General features: G+C 70.2%; 1 protein-coding gene across 1 annotated transcript in view; it reads left to right on the top strand.

Moving 5' to 3' along the window:
* Window positions 1-3,633: 3,633 nt before the first annotated feature.
* Window positions 3,634-22,332, top strand: part of LOC140598083 (uncharacterized) — a 36,323-nt gene continuing 17,624 nt past the window's right edge. Inside the window, exons 1-5 of the mRNA XM_072751318.1 lie at window positions 3,634-3,690; window positions 3,911-3,976; window positions 4,525-4,624; window positions 4,895-5,047; window positions 5,348-5,812. Coding sequence (XP_072607419.1) covers window positions 3,688-3,690; window positions 3,911-3,976; window positions 4,525-4,624; window positions 4,895-5,047; window positions 5,348-5,812 — 787 coding nt within the window. The 5' untranslated portion in view covers window positions 3,634-3,687. The remainder of the gene's footprint in view (window positions 3,691-3,910; window positions 3,977-4,524; window positions 4,625-4,894; window positions 5,048-5,347; window positions 5,813-22,332) is intronic.

The raw sequence follows: 22,332 nt of genomic DNA, 5'->3' as shown, positions 1-22,332 counted from the left end.
CACACCATGTTCTGGGACCGCTACGGGGTCGGGTGAGGCTGCTGGGCCAGCGGGGTTCGGGGGTCGGGGGCCCGGCCTGGGAGAGGCCCGGGGGCTTCTGTGCTGGGGACACGGGGTCTCCGAGGCCGGGGGGAGCGACGGCAGCAAACAACACACTGCCACGTGGTAGGGTGCTGGGGATGACCCCCGTGCCCCCAACCCCAGGGTCTCGGGGATGGGGAGGCCGCAGGACGGGGCCTCCAGGGGTCACCGTCTGAGCTGAACCCCAAGGGGGTGAGGGGCGGCCCCGTGAAGAGCAGGGGGCCGGGGTGGGGGCGTGGGGGGCACGAAGGGGACCTGGGGCCAGGGTGCATGGCCGCGGCTGGACCGGGACACGTGGACCCGACGAGGGTCGGACAGGTCAGGGTGACACCCACCCTCCGGTGCTTTATGTACTTCTGAATTCTGGGCATTTTGTTTTAGACAATTTGCACTTGGTGAGCACACACGGCATGACGCCGCCCCGGTCCAGGCAGGCCCTGCGCGGAGCACACGGGGCCCCAGGGGCAGGGGCAGGGGTCACAGCAAACCCCAGACTGGGGTCGCCTTTATCTGTAGACGTCTCCGTGTGCACCTTAGAGAAGGGGGTGCCCTGTGTCCGCAGCCCCCCACCCCATCCCCTCACCCACCGCCCCCACGCCATCCCCCTGCATCACCCCCCACGCCATCCCCCACAACCCCAGACCCCCACCCCTACACTATCGGTCCCGCCCCCACCCCCACCCCACCCCACCCCCACGAGGACGCGGTGCAGCTGCCCCCTGTGGGACATGCTCAGCCTCCCCGGCCACCTTGGGGTTCTCTGGACGGCCTGCTCCCGTCAGAAGCCCGGGTGTCCCGCAGAGTCCCCAGGGGCCGCGGGGAGGTGGGGAAGGCAGGGAGCCCCCCGACAGGGGCTTGCAGGTGGGTGGAGCATAGGGTGCAGCTACCTGTGTGTGCAGCGGGCGGGGTGTGTGGGAGCCCGGGACCCCTGGGGTGACCTGCAGGGGCGCCAGGGGCGGGGCTGGGGATACGCCAGGCATGGGTGGCTGGGCTTCCCGGGCGGGCCGCTCGGACCGTCTCCCCACGAGAACTCGGTGCTCCTCCCTGCAGGGAACCTGCTGCCCCCCGGGGCCCCCGCGGCCCTCAGAGCGCGGCCGGGTCAGGCTGACCTGTGACCCCCGGCCCGGGGGGAGCCGGCCTCCAGCAGCCCGGGCCCGGGGGCCGCGGAGCCGGGGTGCAGACTCAGGCCGCCGTGCGGGGGGCATCGGGCGGCTCCTGGCAGCGCTGAGGGGGCCGCACCCCGTACCCCCCCGTGCTCAGATAGTGACCCCAGGGGTTCGCAGCCTGTATCGGGGTCACACCTGCACGACGTTCCCTGCTCTCCTCACGGCGGCTCAGACCTGGAGCCCCGAGATGCTCTGGGATGGGCGGGCCCGGGGTGCCCCCCACAGAGTCCAGCCCAGGGACACCTGGGAAGACCTGGGGGTGCGCTCAGGGCCACGGATGCCCCGGCTGCGTGGGCTCGGGGCAGGGGTCACGTGGGGCTGGTGGTGTTCCCGGGACACGGGGCCGGGCCAGGCCAGGGCAGCGGAGGAGAGGCGTCAGGGGCTGCGGGGACCGGGGCAGGGGGAGCGCTGGCTCCCATGGGGGCGTGCGGGGGGGGGGGGGGGGGCCGCTCCAGGGCTGGAGGCCCGGGGCGCTGGCGGCGCTGGGGGAGCCCGGAGCTGCACACCCCACGGCGGGAGCCGCTCGGAGGCGTCGGACACCCCAGGGTGCACTGAACCCCCGGCACGCTGCACGTGTGAGGTCGCCGCCTGTCCCCGTGCGCAGACCTGACCCCGGAGATCGGCCCCCGCGGAGGGGCCCTGCGGGCCGCGGGGCCTGCGGGGCCGGTGTCGGCACCTCGGCGGCCTCGCTGGGCGGGGGCTGACTGAGCAGAGCCCCCCGCTGTCCCCCCTCCTAGGCAGCGAGCCCTGTTCTGCGTACTGGCAGCCTACTCGCTGTACGACACGGTGAGTGTCCCTGCCCCCGCCTCCTGCCCCGCGGGCGGCCTTGTCCTGAGTGGTGGTGACCAGCGGGACTCACAGTTATGGCCCCGGCTCCACGGCCCCCGAGATGCCGGGGAGGGTCTCTCTCCTCCGGGACGGGCAGGGGGCGGGGTGCAGACCTCCCAGGGGAGGCAGGGCCTGCGTGCCCGAGGGCCGGGGCTGCCCGGGGCCCCCGCGTGCACCGCGGCCGTCCTAGAGCTCGGGTCTGGACCCTGACAGACGGCACTACCGACGAGAGCCCGGGCGGGGAAGGCTCCCACTCCCCCGAAGGGAACGAGGCCGAGGCGCCCAGGAGGCCGCCCCCTTCCACGGCGCATTCCAGAAGGGTCCCCGAGGACCCCAGCTCACACGCTCCCCGGCCCCGCGGGGTGTCCTGGCCCAGCTCCCCTCGTGGGACCTGCCAGGGGCCACAGTCAGGCCCCCCCACCCCCCCGCCGACCTGCCCTCTGGGGGTTCTCCAGACCTGGCGGGTCCCCTACAGCCTGGCACAGCTCACGGAGGCCCCTCCTGCTGGCCTGAGGACGGGGATCCTGGCACGGCGGCCGCAGGGCTCGGTAGCGGGGCCCGGGGTGCTCGCGCCCCAGCTGGTCCGGGTGGCCCTCACCTGCTCCCCCGCCCTCTGGGAGCCCCCTCCGGGAGCCCGGGCTGGGAGGGAGCCGGGGGAGCCTGACGCCCGCGGGGAGGGCTCAGAGGGGGCCTCGGGGCGCACGCCCTCCGTGGGGCTCTGGCTCTTGCAGGAGGTGGGCTACTGCCAGGGCATGAGCGAGATCGCGGCCGTCCTCCTCATGTTCCTGCCCGAGGAGGATGCCTTCTGGGCGCTGGCCCAGCTGATGGTGGGCGACCGGCACTCCATGCACGGTAGGGGCCCGCCGGGGAGCTCAGGAGGGCCTCCCTGCAGGCTGCTGCACCGGGGGGCAGGCGGGGACCCCCCAGCTCGCCCCCCCACGGGCAAGGGCCCCGCCTCCCCGGTGGCCTCGGGGTCCCGGAGCCACGGCCACCCGCCCCACCGTCTGCAGGCCAGGCACGCACTCCCGTTGCTCCCCCAGCCTCCCGCCGGGCTGCCGGCTTGTCCCCCAGGCCCCCCTGCCAGCCCACGGCCACACGGGGCCCAGGGGGCAGCGTCTCCCCCTCCCGGGGGCCCCCAGCCTCACTCCCAAGCCCCACAGCAGAGGGCCGTGCACGCCCATCACCCTCCCCTTGGCCTGCACCCGCTGCCCCTCGGGGCTGGGGACCCGCCTGTCCCCGCGGCGGCCCCCGCAGGAGAGAGGGTGCTGGGTCAGCCGGGCCCGGTCCTCAGCCCCCAGCCCACGCCCCGCGGGGTCTCTGTGAGGACGAGGGTCCCCGGGCCCCGCGCCCCCGGCCTGGGAGGCAGGCCCTGCCCTCTGGGAAGAGCGGATCCAGCCAGGGCTCCGAGGGCGGTGGGCACACGGGGGTCAGGGCGTGGCGGGGAGGCCCCTGCCCCGACACCCCCCACCCCGCCTGGTGCAGGAGGAGGCCCTGACCTTGGGGGCCTGGGGCCTTCTCAGGCTTCTTCGTCCCGGGCTTCCCGAAGCTCCTCAGGTTCCAGAGACATCACGAGCGGGTCCTCCAAAGAGCTCTCCCGGACCTGAGGAAGCACATGGCGAGTGGGGGCGAGTGGGAGCTCCTGAGGCTCCGTCCCCGGAGCCCGGGGCAGGGGGTGGGGGGCATGGCCCTCCCTCCGAGCTGCCCAGAGTTGGGGTCACGTTCCTCCCCCTGGGGCCCGGGGGCGCCCTCGGGGCTGGGCTGGGCCGCGGGGAGCGCGTCCACCCGGCTCCAGGGGCCGCGGCGTGGGGCCTGAGCACCCCCTGCCCTCCCGCCAGGACGAGGAGCAGATGTCCACCGGCATCTACAGCCCCAAATGGTTTCTCCAGTGCTTCCTCGGCCGGGTGAGGCCCCCCCCCCCCGGGACCCCCGCTCCCGGACCTGCCCCCTGCCCCCGGGGAGGGCCCAGCTCAGCCCCACCCTCCAGACGAGCCAGGCCCGACCCCGGGGTCCTGAGGCTGAGGCTGAGGCTCGCAGCCCAGCCCGTCCTGGAGAAGCCCAGAGGGTCCCTGGACGAGGTCCCGGGGGGCGGCCCGTCTCTGCCTCAGCTCCCCCGGGGGAGGCCGGGTCAGCCCGGGGTGTGGACGGGCCCTCGGCCCATCGGGCGGCCAGCCTGGGGTCCTCTCGAGGCGTGGTGTCTGTCGTCAAGTGCGGGCAGAGTCTGTGCCCCCAGGGGTGCGGGAGGTGCTGGCCGGGGTCGGAACCCGGAGCGGCCGGGAGTCCCTGATCTCCCTGGGAGGAGGGCACGCACGGGGAGGCGGGGGGCGGGGGGCGGGCGCTGCGGGGCCTCGTCGCAGGCAGCCGGGGGCCAGATGGCAGGCCTAGCCTAGCCCCAGCCGAGCCCCCCAGGGGCCCTGCTCAGGCCGCTCCTCCCACCCCGCCGTCCCCCTAGACCCCCTTCTCGCTCACCCTGAAGCTGTGGGATGCCTACGTGTTGGATGGGGAGAGGGTGCTCACGGCCATGGCCTATACCATCCTCAAGGTGCACAGGAGTAAGTGAGCCCCCGGGAGCCCAGGTGTGCCGGGGGCGGGGGGCAGGGGCGGTGACCCTGGGCTCTGAGCAGCACCCAGACCTGGGGCGGGGGGACGGCGGGGCAGGCGGGTGCAGCGGGGCTCCCCGAGTGGAGCAGCGGGCAGGGGCCACCCCGGCCAGCGCACTGCCCGCGGCGCTCCTGGGCACAGCGGGACCCCAGCCGCTGGCCTGGGGGCCCCGGGGGCCCCAGGGCGGGGCCCTCTGGGTCTGACTCTCGCCCACCGCCCAGAGCGCCTCCTGAAGCTGCCCCTGGAAGGGCTCCGGGAGTTCCTCCAGGACTCTCTGGCCCAGCCCTGGGCCCTGGAGGACGAGGCCGTGCTGAGACACCTTCGGGCCTCCATGACCCAGCTCCGCAGGATGCGGTGCGACCTGCCCCCGCCAGGTGGGCTCAGGGCCCCGGCCCCTCCCGACTCGGCCTGCTGGGGCCGCCCACAGGGGACAGAGCCCCCGGGGCCCCCGTCCTCATCTCTGGGGCTCTCCTCTTCTGCTCCAGCCTCGGGGACCCCAGGCCAGGGCTGGGCGGGCGGGTACCCACTGCAGGGCCCGGGCGGCAGTGTGGGGGGCTGAGCACAGGGTCAGGCCGGGGGGGGGGGGGTCACGCGGGAGCCGTGAGGACCCCCGGGGCCCCCAGCGGGGGACACACAGCCTGCTGGAGACGCTGACCCCGTCGGCCTCTTTCCAGCGGGACCTGAGGAGTTCCCCACGAGGCCCCTGGGCCTGGAGCCAGTGTCCCCGGCGCCCGGGCCTCTCCTCCCTTCTCCGGCCTCTGAGCCACCGCCCAGGGTGGAGGAGCCGGCCTCCCCGGGCCCAGCCGCCCGGCCTGAGCCGCCCGGACCCCCTCCCGGCCAGGCCATCGTCCAACTTGCCCCCCAGCCCCGGCGGTGGAACTCCCTCCCCACCCTCCCGGGGCAACAAGGCGGTGCAGGCAGGCGGCCCCGGGACACGGCGGGCTTCAAGACAGAAAACGGGGTCTCCTTCCATTTGGCACCTGCCTGGGCCACCCCAGAGGCCCCGCGACGGACCGGGCCCTGGAGCACCCCCGGGACTCCCATCACGCGGTCCCCCCAGCCCCCTAGGGATGACGCTGTCGGGCCCAGGACACCCTTCCTGCCCCGCGGCCACTGCAGCTCGTGCCCCTCGCTGGGCAGTGACGGGCACAGCCAGGGCAGAGCCAGGGCGGCGCTGAGCCCGCTGCCCCGAGGCCCCGCACAGGCCCGGGACCCTCTGCCCCCCGCGTCCACGGGGCAGCTCGATGCTCGCGGGCCTCGGGGGCAGAGCGTGGCGGTGAGGGCGGGGGCCCGGAGGCTCCGGCCCGCCGTCACCGTGCCCTGCCTCGTCTCGCTGTGCCTCCCGGAGGGCGGCACCGCCCGCACGGGACACCAGCCCCTGACCCAGAGGGACCTGGGCTGGCCTGGCCCCGGGCTCTGTGGGGGCAGGGGCGACTCGAGCGCCTGCCCCAGGCCCAGCGCTAATGGGATCCAGCGCCCCGGGGCCCTGGCCAGGCCTGCGTTCTGGCCCCGGGCCGAGCGAGCCCTCTCACAGCAGGATGTGGCCTCCTGGGCCCTGGGCGTGCCCCACAGACCCAGGTCGCTGACCTAGGGCAGCCCTGGGGATCCCGGGACACCCCAGGGCAGGGCAGCGGGGGCAGGCCCGTGGGCCCCACCCACACCCCCACCCCCACCCCCACCCACACCCACACCCACACGAGGAGGCAGGCTCCTCCACGCGCTGGGGCTCCAGCAGTCAGTCACCCGGCCCCAGGGGGCCCGAGGCCGGGGTCCAGCTGCCCTGCGGGGACCCAGCGCAGGAGCCCATGGGCCGCAGGTCCACGTCAGCCCTGCCGCCCCCAGAACCGCCTCTCACCGCCCCGACCTCAGGACACGCGCCCCCACCCGGAGTCGAGTCCGCACAGGCTCCCAGGCGGGGGACGACTCCAGCACCCGCACCCCTGTGGGATTCCCGCTTTCCTCTAAGGACAGGAAGGTCTCCCAGGGGAAGGCGCGCACCCTCGGCTCTGAGCCCCTGTTTGCTGTTGCAAGTTCAATAAAGTGTTGTTGTGTGAGAGGGCACGGCCGGCTCGTTTCTGCGTCTCCCGGAGCTCTGTGCACGGGGTGCGGAGACACCCCCAGAGAGGAGGAGGGGGCGCCGCCCAGGCCCCGACCAGCCCCTGCGGGGGCGCCGCCAGGCACACACAGCTGACGTCCCCACGTGCCTTCCCGGGGCGGCCAGACGCCAGGGTCAGGACCCCGCAGACTCTACTGCGACTCAGCCTGCGCCCGCGGCCAGGACGGGCCCTGGGACAGAGTGACAGCCGGGGAGCCTCAGGTCACCAGGGTCTGTGCTAAGCGCCCTGGGAGGTCTGTGCCCCCTCTGTCCAGGGGGCCTGGGCTGCCCGGGCTCCGGGGCGCTTCCTCCCCTCCCCGCCCCGGGCCTGTGCGCCTGGGGCACAGAGGGCCCGCGGGGCGGTCAGCGTGGCCCCGGAGCGGACGTCAGGACAGCAGGCCCTTGCAGCTCTCACACCTGGGCCACCCTCACCGGGCGGGCTCAGCGTGCACACCCGGTGCTGCTGGATCCCTCGCACCAGAGTGTGGAGGGCACCCTGCACGCCCTGGAGAGTAGGGGCTGGGTGAGCGCGGGGCTCGGCCTGGGGGCAGGCAGCGCAGGGGACCGAGGGACCCCGGCCCCGTCCCCACCCCGACTCCCACACACACACACACACACACAGGCAGCCCCAGGGCTCCCCCCACGGGCAGCCGGCCCCTCAGGAGCTCCCCCCAGGGCGGCCCCGAGGTCTGGCTCCCCGCTGGAGAGGCATCGGGGAGAAGAGAAGCGGCCGGCGCTCGGCGGGGACCCGCTGCCACCCACGGGAATGTGGCCGAGCCGGACCTTCCAGCTCAGCCGACCCCCCGGCGGGACGGGACGGCACGGGACGGCACGGGACGGCACGAGGGGGCCCGGGTCGGCCGGGAGAACCCAGCTAGCCGCCCAGCGCCAGCACCGGAAATGATGGTGTTTCAACCGTTTCGGCGTCAGGACGACGCGGCCCGAGGATCAGATCGCGGCACGGCGACAGACAGGCACACACCCCAAACCCAACAAACGTCGGAATCCCCCGACTGTTGTCAGACAGCAGCCGGACGGTTACAGACGTGACGCTGGGGTCCCCGGTAGGACACACGGAGGACGCTCCAGACCACGGCTGCAGAGGCGCTGGAGGCCCGGGGATGCGCCTGCGGGTGCCCACGGGGAGCGCGGGGCGGCGGGAAGCACCCTACAGAGGGGGGCCCCTCCTGGGAAAGGACGCCGGGTCCCCGCGAAGGCTCCCGATGCTGACAGCTGTCCCCCTCTCCTTCAGCTTCTGGTTCCCCCCCGCCCCATTTTGCTCTTCCTGATTCTCCGTCGGCCTCCGCCCTGCATCCGAGCCACTGACCACACGGGCTTCTTTAGGACGTCGGGTCCCAAAAGGAGGCCGAGCTCTGGCTCCCGGGATCGGGAAGGACCATCGCCGAGGTTTATGCTGATCCCCCCGAGCTCGTGCCTTCCCGGCTCTTCTGTCCTGCAGAACGAGGGGAGGCACGGGCCTTACGGGGAAGGAGGCCCACTCCCACTCGGGCGGGACCGTCCCTCGTGGGGGACCCCGTCATCTGGGCCCGGGAGAGCGAGCGGGGCCATCAAGAACAGGTCGCAGGCTAGACATGGTCCGCTCTGAGGTTTGTCCTGAAGCGAGCACTCCCCTTCCACGTCACGCTGTCTTAGTTCATCCATTTATTGTTTGTTAAAGGTTTTACGTTTATGTCCTCTCTACACCCAACACGGAGTTCCAGCTCACAGTCCTGACATCAAGGTCCCCCGACCAGGCCGGCCAGGCACCCCAGGGCCATGTTTCTCATCTCTTTGCTGGCTCGCCTATCTCTGCACCCAGCTGGGACATCGAGTCCACGACGGGGGAGCTTTAGCTACCTCCGAACCCGCAAGAACCCGGAACGTTCTCGCTGTGTCCCCATCCTAGAACGACCTTCGCCGTCGAACAGCAACTCAAATAAATCGGCAGCCAGCCCAATGACTCCTGGTCAAGGAAACGGCCAACTTGTCACGTGTGTGGGCCCCGCTCCCTGGGCTCCCGGGGCTCCCGGGGAGGCTCCGCTTTCTTTAACATCGACCAAGGTCCCAATGACTCCACCGCACCTCGACGCCGGGGCTCAGTTTCTGCCCTGACACGACACAGGCAGCACGTCGGCTTCAGTTACTACCTGTCAATCAATCAAAGGGAGCCTGGCCGCTCTCGGGGTGGTTGGGGTGGTTGGTAAGAACACGCGACTCTTGTTCTTGGGGCGGAGAGTTCAAGCCCCATGTGGGTGTAGAGATGACAGAAAAATAAAATCTTAAAAAGAAAATCAGTCAGTCGGTCTGGGGGAGACACAGCCCCGGATCCCACAGGGGCAGGGAGCCAGCTGACGGGTCTACGCACACTATTAGAAGCAGCAGAGCACAAAGTCAGAACTTCCAGAAGTCTGCTAGAGGGGGGGACACGCCGGCCTCGACGGTGCTCGGGAGGCGAAGTGGGGGGCGGCCCCTGGAGCGACAGGGTGGGCTCAGGGTCCCCGGGGTCCCAAGGGCGGTGGCGCCAACGGTTCCCAGGCCCAGGAGCGGGGACCCCGGCCGAGGGCCGCGGGACTAGGGCCAGCTGTCTGCCCTGTGTGGCCACAAACTGCAAACCCCTGTGCGGTCACGGGGCCGCGTCCCTGGGCCGGGCCAGCAAAGGCCAGAAGTGGGAGGAGACCCTCCCGGGCGGGAGGAGCACGGGTCTCCCCCAGGGCAGCCCCTAAAACTTGGAGGTTTGAAACTCAGTCACTTGTCCGAGATAAAAAGAAAAAAAACAAAACAAAACAAAACTCGGACACAGGCAGGGTGAACGCAGGGTTCTGACAGAAACGGTGGAGACAAGAGGGCTTGATGGCACATCAGAAACTATATGCCAATAGGACAACCTACAAGAAATGGACACCATGACACTATATATAGAAAACTACAAAAATGAACAAACAAAAAAACGTTAGAACCGGTAAATGAATTCAGTAAAGTCACAGGATACATAATTAATGCACAGAATTCTGTTGCATTCCTATACCTCAGTAAGAAGGTAAGAAAAAGAGAAACTAAGACATTAATAAAAATAAACTTAAAATGAAACAAAAAATAGTATTATACTTAAGAAAAAACCTAAGGAAACAGCTATAAAAACTTACTCTGAAGACGATGATGGAAAGAAATCGATGACACAAAGAAACGGGAAGAGACACTCCACACTCGTGGACTGAAAGGGTACGAAGTGTCTTCACAACCGAGAGCAGCCCAGACATTCCTATAAACCCTATCAAAATGCCCCCAGCATTTCTCACAGAGCTAAGATAAATGATCTTCAACTTTGCATGGAACCTCAAAAGACCCCAGACAGGCGAAGCAGCCTTGCAAAAGAAAAGCAAAGTAGGAAGCTTCACATCGCTAGATTTCCAGTTATGTCACAAAACTGTTGTGATGAAGACAGTACGGTCCTGGCACGACAACGGACACACAGACCAAGAGCACAGAGCAGACCTCCCAGAAATGAACCCACAACTATGTCGTCGTTTAATCCTTGATAAAGCTGGAAAGAATATCCAGTGGGGAAAAAAATCTACAAATGGTGTTGGAAAAACTGGATAGACACAAGCCAAAGAATGAAATTTCTAGTTTTTGATTTTACTTTTGTGTGTGGCTAAATTCCTAGAAAATATATAACCTACCAAAACTGACACATAGAGAAATAGAAAATTTGAATAGACCAATTCTCAGCGAAGCTGTTGAGTAATAGAAAAAAAATTCCCAAAACGCAGAAGTCCACGACCAGATGGCTTCATGAGTGAATTCTATGAAACATTTAAAGAAGTATTAAAGCCTAGAAAGAGTATTATGCTAAGCACAATATGCCAACCCTAACCCTAACCCTAACCCTGACCCTGACCCTGACCCTGACCCTGACCCGGAAGCCTCCCCGCGGGTCCTGAGGAGGCCGGGCCCCTGTGGGCGTGGACGCGACCCCCACACGGCTGTTTCCCGTCTGTTGACTACGTGGGACTCCCAGCGCTGAGAGGGCACCTCCGTGGCTTGTTCCTGCTCTCGGGGGAGACGATTTCAGGTCGTCACCCTCGGGGATGACGTCAGCTGCGGGCCTTCCTACGCGGCCTCTCCTCTGTTGACAGACCTTTCCTAAAACCCCCTGTGCTTTTCATGCTTTGTTCTGTCAAATGCGTTTTCTGCGACTCTTGAGGGGATCGTCTCCTTTCTCTTTGTTTTTGTTGTTTTTTTAAAGATTTTATTTATATATCCTTGAGAGACACCGAGAGACGAGAGAGAGAGAGAGAGAGAGAGAGAGAGAGAGAGAGAGAGAGGCAGAGACACGGGCAGAGGGAGAAGAAGGCTCCGTGCAGGGAGCCCGATGTGGGACTCGATCCCGGGACTCCAGGATCACGCCCTGGGCCGAAGGGAAGGCAGGCGCTGAAGCGCTGAGCCCCGCCGCCCCCCTCCGCCCCGGGCCGCCCCATGTCCTTTCTCTGGTTAACGGGATGGATCGTGCTGAGTGATCGGAGGGGCCGCGGGGGGCAGGTGGGCAACGTGGATGAACAAATAGGGAAAGCTACAAGCGTGTGGTTCTAAATAAAGGAATCCCGGAAATTTAGAGAGTACGGCCTGGCAATAGAGTCAGGACCGTGGGGACAACTCGGTACGGGGACAGACGGTGACGCCGCTTCTCGCGGGGAGAGCTGAGCGAGGCACAGAATTGTCAAGTCGCCAGCTGTAGCCCTGAAGCTACTGTCCCCTTGGGTGTCGACGGCACTTCAATAGATACCAAGGAAAAGGGGTTTCCGGTGGGAATCCCGGTGGGTCCGTGAAAGGCATTTACACGGTCGTGACGCACACGAAGGCGCCTCTGCAGAGGGGATCCAGATGCTCACGTGTCTTCATGTTAATGTTTAGAAGATGTACTTGGGAGACGGTGCGGGGGGCAGGGGCGGAGGGACAGGGGGAACCTGGAGCGGACTCCTCACCCACCGGAGACCGAGCCCCACCCGAGGCTCCACGCCACAACCTGGAGATCCTGGCTTGAGCCAAACTCAAGAGTCGACGTGGAACCGACGGACGGAACCACCCAGGAGCCCCTCAAATGCTCCTAACTGCAACCCCACGCTGTGAACCCTGGGGGGCGGAGGGGGGCATCTGTGACCCCCAGTCTGCCTTGAAGGGCGGGAGGCCTGCAGGGCCCGAGGATGGGAACTGAGGATGCGGGAGGCTGCCTGCATCGCCTTCCCGCCCGGCGTGGGGACAGGACCCTCCCCCGGGACCCTCGGCCACCAGGGTGAGGGCTGAGTGCTGATTGGACCCCGCCTGCCCACAGTGATGATGCGGGACCCCGCTCTGGGCGGAACTGTGGTGCCCCCGGGTTCCACCGCTGCCTGGTGCCCACTCTGCGTCCGCAGACCTTCGGAGGCACCGGTGCTCCGGATCTGGCTCGCAGCGACCCGACTCTCCTGCTCTCCCCAGTAGCCCAGGACTCGTCTCTCCTCAGTACCCCCACCCTCCCACTCTCCCCAGTACCCCGCTACTCCCACTCTCCCCAGTACCCCCACCCTCCCACTCTCCCCAGTACCCCGCTACTCCCACTCTCCCCAGTACCCCCACCCTCCCACTCTCCCCAGTACCCCCACCCTCCCACTCTCCCCAGTACCCCGCTACTCCCACTCTCCCCAGTACCCCCACCCTCCCACACTCCCCAGTACCCCAGTGCATAAAGAGGAGGCGCCCACACAGCGACAGGTCACAGGTGAGTGGCAGCTGATCCCTGATCCCCGTGGGCCACAGTGGGGCCTGTGGATCCGGGTGGGGGCACAGGCCTCCCGCGCTGGGGTCCACAACACCCCGACCCCCATGCGATGACCGTGAGCAGCTCCCACAGCCCTTCCACAGCCCCACGGGGTGAGAGCGGCCACCCTGCTGCCCCCCGTCCAGGGAAGGAGGCTGCAGTCGGAACTCAGGCAGCTCCCCCGGGACCCCCGCTCCCCTGTAAGCCCTCTGCTGTGCAGGCACCCAAGCCATGACCTTTCCAGCATGTCCTAGACGCATGGACCCCGACAGGGGTGACTGTCACCCCCCCATCCCGCCCTGTGCCCGCTGGGTCCCCCTGGCCCGTGAGCAGGCTTGCTCTTCAGGCTCCAAAGAACGTGGAGTCCCTCGTGCTCCCCCAGGGCCCCCCTCAGGCTATTCACACATCGCTGCCCTCAGGGTGGGGAGTTCGGTCGCACTCTTGCTGGCATCAGGTTTTAGTTTTGATGAAGTCCAGTCCGTCGCTTTCTCCCCTTGGTCGTGTGCTTGTGGAATCTCGGAGAAACCTTCCATTCCCGCCCCCCCGCCCCCCCAAGCCCGCAGGGACACTCGCTGGCCGGCCCACCCACCACCATCTCTGCGCCGGCCCCGGGCTGGGAGACGTCACCCCCGAGCATCAGGTGGGCAGTTCCCCGGAGCCCCTGGGTCCCCCGCCCGTGTGCTCCTGATACCGGGGTGGGAGCGCTCTGTGACCCCAGCGTGACGGCGTGCCCTGGGACAGTGGCTGGGAAGGTGGACTGTCGGTGGGCGACGGACAGACAGACAGGCAGCGAGGGCCCGTGTGTGATGCCTGTGCCCCTCGGGGCTACGGGGTTGTCTCCGGCTCCGGTCAGACAGAGGGGCGCCCGCCCACGGGGAGCACCCGGACGCATGTGTCCTCGGAAGGTTCTCACGCGCCGTCATCCTTGGATGTGTTTGGATTGCAGCACGATGCAGGAGGACCCGGAGACCCTGCTGGCCTTGCAAAGGGCCAATATCGTGGCCCAGTACCATCAGGTGAGGCCCAGAAGGGACCATAGACACTACACACCCACGACAGGGGGGACCGTACCTGCAAGAGCAGGGGAGGCTCAAGAGGGGATCAGAGCCAAGGATGAGCCAGGTCAGCCCAGGCAAGGACCACAGTCACCAGGAACAAGTGAGACCCTGGGGATGGTCCCGGTGTCAGTAGCAACTAAGGGTCCATCCTGGATCCTCGTCATTGGTAGCGGAGGAGCCCAGGCACCAGGTACAGGTGAGGCCCGGGTGGGGACCAGAGTCACCAGGTCCAGATGAAGACCACAGCTACCAGGTCCAGGTGAGCCCAGGTGGGGACCAGAGTCACCAGGTTCAGGTGAGGCCAAGGTGGGGACCACAGTCGCAGATCCACATGAGGCTCAGGTGGAGACCAGAGTCACCTGGGTGAAGCCCAGTTGGGGACTAGAGTCACCAGGCCTGGGTGAGGGCCAGGTAGGGATCAGAGTCACCAGGTCAAGTGAGGCCCAGGTGGGGACCACAGTCGCCGGGTCCGGGTGAGGCCCAGGGGGGGATCGTCACTGATAGACAGAAGCAGGTGAGGCTGCCAGGCTGCGCCCACTCTGGCGCCCGGCCAATCTCAGAGGGTCGGCGCTCCCTCAGGATCCAGGGGAGGGAGGAGCCCTTCTGCTCCCTCCTGTCTCTGTCCCCACTCCCCTGCTCTGATCGGTCCCCACCACGGAGCCCCCCTCTGTTGCAGGCGCCCCAAGCAGGGTCTCCGCAGGACCTGTCACTGTGCAAGGTCGCCGACCACCAGGGCTTTCTGCAGTGAGTCCCCTGGACACCCCTCATCCATCCCAGGGCGGGTGGCCTTTGCAGGAACACCTCTCTGGAGGCTGACCCCCCCGCCCCCAGGTCGGGACCTGGTCCCCTGGAGCCCTCTGAGGGCCATGTCTGCGCTGGGTTGCAGCTGAGACACCCCGGAGGCCGACCCGGGACGTGGGCAGGAAGGGAGCTGGGCCCGGGGGAGGCCCCTGGACACTCAGAGGAGGGGCCCCCACGCCTGCTTTGGGCAGGCCCAGGTGTCAGCCTGCTGCATCCGGGGGTGGTGGTGGGGTGGGGTGTCCAGTCCCTTCAGCAGGGGATCCCGCCCGTGAGGGGCTCTGGGGCCGGGGCGTGCTCTCCGTAGGGGGACGGCCTGGTCTGGGCCGAGTCCGCAGGGGTGCTCTCGCCCACACCCGAAGGCTGTTGCGGGGCTGCAGGTGGATGCCGGGGACCAGGCCAGCGCAGGGGGGGGGGGGGGGCCGCAGAGGGAGGCCCCGACCAGGCAGGAGGAGGCAAGAGGAGGAGGGGGCTGCCCTGGGCGGGAAGGAGGGAGGGGACAGCCCAGTGGCCTAGGTCGCAGGGGACGAGGCTGATGGGTCAACAGCCCCACGAGAACCTGACGGACGCTGGAGACCCCAGGTGGGGCCCCCTCGGCCCTGCTCACGGCCCAGTGTCTGCTGGGATGGCTCAGGGGTGGTCGTGCTCAGGGGCTCCGACAGGACGGGAGGTGAAATGGGCCAGGGTGGCAGAGGGGACAGCAGAGAGGGGAGCCCGGGGACAGCAGGGGGACGGCCAGGGGGCAGGGGGAGGCCGGCTGGACGCTGGGCAGTCAGGCCCTGGGGAGGCGGGGGGACCTCAGCGGGACGGTCACGGGGCACCCGGGCCACGCTGACAGCTCTCGGGCTGGTCCATCGAGGAGGGGGGCAGGTCACCCCCTGGGGGCGCCGAGGGGTCCCCGCCCAGCCCACCACCGGCAAACACCCTCCTCAGACCCCCCAGACGCCGCCCCCGCCCGCCCTCAGGCCGCTGGCAGCCCCTGCCCTCCCCGGGGGAGCCCTGCCCTCCCCAGGACGCTGGGTGCAGACGGGGTGTGTGTGTGTGTGTGTGGCTGTGGGGCCGGGGCCTCAGGGCTCTGCGTCTCCTGCCTTCCAGGGACAGGGAGCTGCCCGACCCCAGCCCCCGCGAGGCCAAGGTGAGAGCCCGTCCTGGGCCCCGGGCAGGACGTGGGGGGGGAGCTGGGGCCAGCTGTCTGCACCGCGTCCCCCAGGACATCCCCGGGCGTCTCCCCAGTCCCCCGTCCCAGCGCTGCACGGGCCGCCGGGAACGCACCCGAGACCCGGAGCCGCGGTCCGCGGGGGGCCCTGTGCCTTCCTGGCTCCTCCGGGTCCCGCGGGGCACTGGACGCGGCCCGAGCGCCCACCTCCCGCGGCGGGAGCCTCACCTGCGGCCCCCGCCTGTCCTCTCCCAGAAACTCCGCCAGGAGACCCGGCGCGCGGACAAATGGATAAAAATGCTCAAGCGATGGGACCACTACCTCCCCAGCGAGAAGGTGGGGCGCTGGGTGCCCCCGAGGGCTCTCCGTCCTGACGGGGCTGGGGGGCCGCCCTCAGTGTCCTCCTGCCCCGTCCTCGGGGGAGCCCCCTGCCTGGGGAGAGTCTGCTGGGAGCCCGGGCCTCCCTCCCCAGGCCCCGGGACGGCGGTGGGGGAGCGTCAGGTCGGGGCCAGGGTCCCTGCTCCTCGCGGGGGACGGGGGGGGTTGGGGGGGGCCCAGATCCAGGGAGACCCAGCCTCTCTGCAGACACCCTGGAGCCGACGCCGGAACCTTCTAGATGCCTCGTGTTCCCTGGGCTCCAAGGGGCCGCCCTGGGCCCCTCTCACCAGCACTGCCTTCCTCCCCGCAGCTGCGACGCCGGGTGTACAAGGGGGTCCCGCCCCAGGTGCGGGGACAGGTGTGGCTGCGATTGCTGAACGTCGACCAGGTTAAGGCCAGCAATGCCGGGAAATACCAGGTGGGACCCGACCCGTCTACTCCCCGTGGACCCTCGGTCCCCTCCCTGCCCAGGGCTGACCCTCCGTGACCCCTCCCCACCCGGGGCTGAACTCCCGTGTCCCCTCCCCACCCGGGCTGATCCTCCACGTCCCCTCCCTGTCCAGGGCTGACCCTCAGTCCCCTCCCTGCCCACGACAGCTGGGCACAGGCCCTCACGCAGGCCCCGCGGGCACGGTGGGCACTCCCGCCGTCCCCGGCCTCCCAGGGGAAGGGTGGAGGTTCCTGCAGGACACACTCCCGTGGTGGCCCCGGGGCTCCCTGCCCAGGACGGCAGCTGCTGACAGGTCGGGGTCTGTGTCCCTGACGCCGGCTCCTCCTCCCGGGGTCTCCCCGCAGGCAATGAAGGAGGCGGCCCTGGTCTCCTCCCGGGACATCGTGCAGATCGACCTGGACGTCAACCGCACGTTCCGCAGTCACACCATGTTCTGGGACCGCTACGGGGTCGGGTGAGGCTGCTGGGCCAGCGGGGTTCGGGGGTCGGGGGCCCGGCCTGGGAGAGGCCCGGGGGCTTCTGTGCTGGGGACACGGGGTCTCCGAGGCCGGGGGGAGCGACGGCAGCAAACAACACACTGCCACGTGGTAGGGTGCTGGGGATGACCCCCGTGCCCCCAACCCCAGGGTCTCGGGGATGGGGAGGCCGCAGGACGGGGCCTCCAGGGGTCACCGTCTGAGCTGAACCCCAAGGGGGTGAGGGGCGGCCCCGTGAAGAGCAGGGGGCCGGGGTGGGGGCGTGGGGGGCACGAAGGGGACCTGGGGCCAGGGTGCATGGCCGCGGCTGGACCGGGACACGTGGACCCGACGAGGGTCGGACAGGTCAGGGTGACACCCACCCTCCGGTGCTTTATGTACTTCTGAATTCTGGGCATTTTGTTTTAGACAATTTGCACTTGGTGAGCACACACGGCATGACGCCGCCCCGGTCCAGGCAGGCCCTGCGCGGAGCACACGGGGCCCCAGGGGCAGGGGCAGGGGTCACAGCAAACCCCAGACTGGGGTCGCCTTTATCTGTAGACGTCTCCGTGTGCACCTTAGAGAAGGGGGTGCCCTGTGTCCGCAGCCCCCCACCCCATCCCCTCACCCACCGCCCCCACGCCATCCCCCTGCATCACCCCCCACGCCATCCCCCACAACCCCAGACCCCCACCCCTACACTATCGGTCCCGCCCCCACCCCCACCCCACCCCACCCCCACGAGGACGCGGTGCAGCTGCCCCCTGTGGGACATGCTCAGCCTCCCCGGCCACCTTGGGGTTCTCTGGACGGCCTGCTCCCGTCAGAAGCCCGGGTGTCCCGCAGAGTCCCCAGGGGCCGCGGGGAGGTGGGGAAGGCAGGGAGCCCCCCGACAGGGGCTTGCAGGTGGGTGGAGCATAGGGTGCAGCTACCTGTGTGTGCAGCGGGCGGGGTGTGTGGGAGCCCGGGACCCCTGGGGTGACCTGCAGGGGCGCCAGGGGCGGGGCTGGGGATACGCCAGGCATGGGTGGCTGGGCTTCCCGGGCGGGCCGCTCGGACCGTCTCCCCACGAGAACTCGGTGCTCCTCCCTGCAGGGAACCTGCTGCCCCCCGGGGCCCCCGCGGCCCTCAGAGCGCGGCCGGGTCAGGCTGACCTGTGACCCCCGGCCCGGGGGGAGCCGGCCTCCAGCAGCCCGGGCCCGGGGGCCGCGGAGCCGGGGTGCAGACTCAGGCCGCCGTGCGGGGGGCATCGGGCGGCTCCTGGCAGCGCTGAGGGGGCCGCACCCCGTACCCCCCCGTGCTCAGATAGTGACCCCAGGGGTTCGCAGCCTGTATCGGGGTCACACCTGCACGACGTTCCCTGCTCTCCTCACGGCGGCTCAGACCTGGAGCCCCGAGATGCTCTGGGATGGGCGGGCCCGGGGTGCCCCCCACAGAGTCCAGCCCAGGGACACCTGGGAAGACCTGGGGGTGCGCTCAGGGCCACGGATGCCCCGGCTGCGTGGGCTCGGGGCAGGGGTCACGTGGGGCTGGTGGTGTTCCCGGGACACGGGGCCGGGCCAGGCCAGGGCAGCGGAGGAGAGGCGTCAGGGGCTGCGGGGACCGGGGCAGGGGGAGCGCTGGCTCCCATGGGGGCGTGCGGGGGGGGGGGGGGGGGCCGCTCCAGGGCTGGAGGCCCGGGGCGCTGGCGGCGCTGGGGGAGCCCGGAGCTGCACACCCCACGGCGGGAGCCGCTCGGAGGCGTCGGACACCCCAGGGTGCACTGAACCCCCGGCACGCTGCACGTGTGAGGTCGCCGCCTGTCCCCGTGCGCAGACCTGACCCCGGAGATCGGCCCCCGCGGAGGGGCCCTGCGGGCCGCGGGGCCTGCGGGGCCGGTGTCGGCACCTCGGCGGCCTCGCTGGGCGGGGGCTGACTGAGCAGAGCCCCCCGCTGTCCCCCCTCCTAGGCAGCGAGCCCTGTTCTGCGTACTGGCAGCCTACTCGCTGTACGACACGGTGAGTGTCCCTGCCCCCGCCTCCTGCCCCGCGGGCGGCCTTGTCCTGAGTGGTGGTGACCAGCGGGACTCACAGTTATGGCCCCGGCTCCACGGCCCCCGAGATGCCGGGGAGGGTCTCTCTCCTCCGGGACGGGCGGGGGGCGGGGTGCAGACCTCCCAGGGGAGGCAGGGCCTGCGTGCCCGAGGGCCGGGGCTGCCCGGGGCCCCCGCGTGCACCGCGGCCGTCCTAGAGCTCGGGTCTGGACCCTGACAGACGGCACTACCGACGAGAGCCCGGGCGGGGAAGGCTCCCACTCCCCCGAAGGGAACGAGGCCGAGGCGCCCAGGAGGCCGCCCCCTTCCACGGCGCATTCCAGAAGGGTCCCCGAGGACCCCAGCTCACACGCTCCCCGGCCCCGCGGGGTGTCCTGGCCCAGCTCCCCTCGTGGGACCTGCCAGGGGCCACAGTCAGGCCCCCCCACGCCCCCGCCGACCTGCCCTCTGGGGGGTCTCCAGACCTGGCGGGTCCCCTACAGCCTGGCACAGCTCACGGAGGCCCCTCCTGCTGGCCTGAGGACGGGGATCCTGGCACGGCGGCCGCAGGGCTCGGTAGCGGGGCCCGGGGTGCTCGCGCCCCAGCTGGTCCGGGTGGCCCTCACCTGCTCCCCCGCCCTCTGGGAGCCCCCTCCGGGAGCCCGGGCTGGGAGGGAGCCGGGGGAGCCTGACGCCCGCGGGGAGGGCTCAGAGGGGGCCTCGGGGCGCACGCCCTCCGTGGGGCTCTGGCTCTTGCAGGAGGTGGGCTACTGCCAGGGCATGAGCGAGATCGCGGCCGTCCTCCTCATGTTCCTGCCCGAGGAGGATGCCTTCTGGGCGCTGGCCCAGCTGATGGTGGGCGACCGGCACTCCATGCACGGTAGGGGCCCGCCGGGGAGCTCAGGAGGGCCTCCCTGCAGGCTGCTGCACCGGGGGGCAGGCGGGGACCCCCCAGCTCGCCCCCCCACGGGCAAGGGCCCCGCCTCCCCGGTGGCCTCGGGGTCCCGGAGCCACGGCCACCCGCCCCACCGTCTGCAGGCCAGGCACGCACTCCCGTTGCTCCCCCAGCCTCCCGCCGGGCTGCCGGCTTGTCCCCCAGGCCCCCCTGCCAGCCCACGGCCACACGGGGCCCAGGGGGCAGCGTCTCCCCCTCCCGGGGGCCCCCAGCCTCACTCCCAAGCCCCACAGCAGAGGGCCGTGCACGCCCATCACCCTCCCCTTGGCCTGCACCCGCTGCCCCTCGGGGCTGGGGACCCGCCTGTCCCCGCGGCGGCCCCCGCAGGAGAGAGGGTGCTGGGTCAGCCGGGCCCGGTCCTCAGCCCCCAGCCCACGCCCCGCGGGGTCTCTGTGAGGACGAGGGTCCCCGGGCCCCGCGCCCCCGGCCTGGGAGGCAGGCCCTGCCCTCTGGGAAGAGCGGATCCAGCCAGGGCTCCGAGGGCGGTGGGCACACGGGGGTCAGGGCGTGGCGGGGAGGCCCCTGCCCCGACACCCCCCACCCCGCCTGGTGCAGGAGGAGGCCCTGACCTTGGGGGCCTGGGGCCTTCTCAGGCTTCTTCGTCCCGGGCTTCCCGAAGCTCCTCAGGTTCCAGAGACATCACGAGCGGGTCCTCCAAAGAGCTCTCCCGGACCTGAGGAAGCACATGGCGAGTGGGGGCGAGTGGGAGCTCCTGAGGCTCCGTCCCCGGAGCCCGGGGCAGGGGGTGGGGGGCATGGCCCTCCCTCCGAGCTGCCCAGAGTTGGGGTCACGTTCCTCCCCCTGGGGCCCGGGGGCGCCCTCGGGGCTGGGCTGGGCCGCGGGGAGCGCGTCCACCCGGCTCCAGGGGCCGCGGCGTGGGGCCTGAGCACCCCCTGCCCTCCCGCCAGGACGAGGAGCAGATGTCCACCGGCATCTACAGCCCCAAATGGTTTCTCCAGTGCTTCCTCGGCCGGGTGAGGCCCCCCCCCCCCGGGACCCCCGCTCCCGGACCTGCCCCCTGCCCCCGGGGAGGGCCCAGCTCAGCCCCACCCTCCAGACGAGCCAGGCCCGACCCCGGGGTCCTGAGGCTGAGGCTGAGGCTCGCAGCCCAGCCCGTCCTGGAGAAGCCCAGAGGGTCCCTGGACGAGGTCCCGGGGGGCGGCCCGTCTCTGCCTCAGCTCCCCCGGGGGAGGCCGGGTCAGCCCGGGGTGTGGACGGGCCCTCGGCCCATCGGGCGGCCAGCCTGGGGTCCTCTCGAGGCGTGGTGTCTGTCGTCAAGTGCGGGCAGAGTCTGTGCCCCCAGGGGTGCGGGAGGTGCTGGCCGGGGTCGGAACCCGGAGCGGCCGGGAGTCCCTGATCTCCCTGGGAGGAGGGCACGCACGGGGAGGCGGGGGGCGGGGGGCGGGCGCTGCGGGGCCTCGTCGCAGGCAGCCGGGGGCCAGATGGCAGGCCTAGCCTAGCCCCAGCCGAGCCCCCCAGGGGCCCTGCTCAGGCCGCTCCTCCCACCCCGCCGTCCCCCTAGACCCCCTTCTCGCTCACCCTGAAGCTGTGGGATGCCTACGTGTTGGATGGGGAGAGGGTGCTCACGGCCATGGCCTATACCATCCTCAAGGTGCACAGGAGTAAGTGAGCCCCCGGGAGCCCAGGTGTGCCGGGGGCGGGGGGCAGGGGCGGTGACCCTGGGCTCTGAGCAGCACCCAGACCTGGGGCGGGGGGACGGCGGGGCAGGCGGGTGCAGCGGGGCTCCCCGAGTGGAGCAGCGGGCAGGGGCCACCCCGGCCAGCGCACTGCCCGCGGCGCTCCTGGGCACAGCGGGACCCCAGCCGCTGGCCTGGGGGCCCCGGGGGCCCCAGGGCGGGGCCCTCTGGGTCTGACTCTCGCCCACCGCCCAGAGCGCCTCCTGAAGCTGCCCCTGGAAGGGCTCCGGGAGTTCCTCCAGGACTCTCTGGCCCAGCCCTGGGCCCTGGAGGACGAGGCCGTGCTGAGACACCTTCGGGCCTCCATGACCCAGCTCCGCAGGATGCGGTGCGACCTGCCCCCGCCAGGTGGGCTCAGGGCCCCGGCCCCTCCCGACTCGGCCTGCTGGGGCCGCCCACAGGGGACAGAGCCCCCGGGGCCCCCGTCCTCATCTCTGGGGCTCTCCTCTTCTGCTCCAGCCTCGGGGACCCCAGGCCAGGGCTGGGCGGGCGGGTACCCACTGCAGGGCCCGGGCGGCAGTGTGGGGGGCTGAGCACAGGGTCAGGCCGGGGGGGGGGGGGTCACGCGGGAGCCGTGAGGACCCCCGGGGCCCCCAGCGGGGGACACACAGCCTGCTGGAGACGCTGACCCCGTCGGCCTCTTTCCAGCGGGACCTGAGGAGTTCCCCACGAGGCCCCTGGGCCTGGAGCCAGTGTCCCCGGCGCCCGGGCCTCTCCTCCCTTCTCCGGCCTCTGAGCCACCGCCCAGGGTGGAGGAGCCGGCCTCCCCGGGCCCAGCCGCCCGGCCTGAGCCGCCCGGACCCCCTCC

Source organism: Vulpes vulpes, chromosome 3 (genome assembly GCF_048418805.1).
Source record: "Vulpes vulpes isolate BD-2025 chromosome 3, VulVul3, whole genome shotgun sequence".
Lineage (NCBI taxonomy): Eukaryota > Metazoa > Chordata > Mammalia > Carnivora > Canidae > Vulpes > Vulpes vulpes.
The sequence above is the reverse complement of the archived record's forward strand: the minus strand, read 5'-3'. Positions and strand labels throughout refer to the sequence as shown.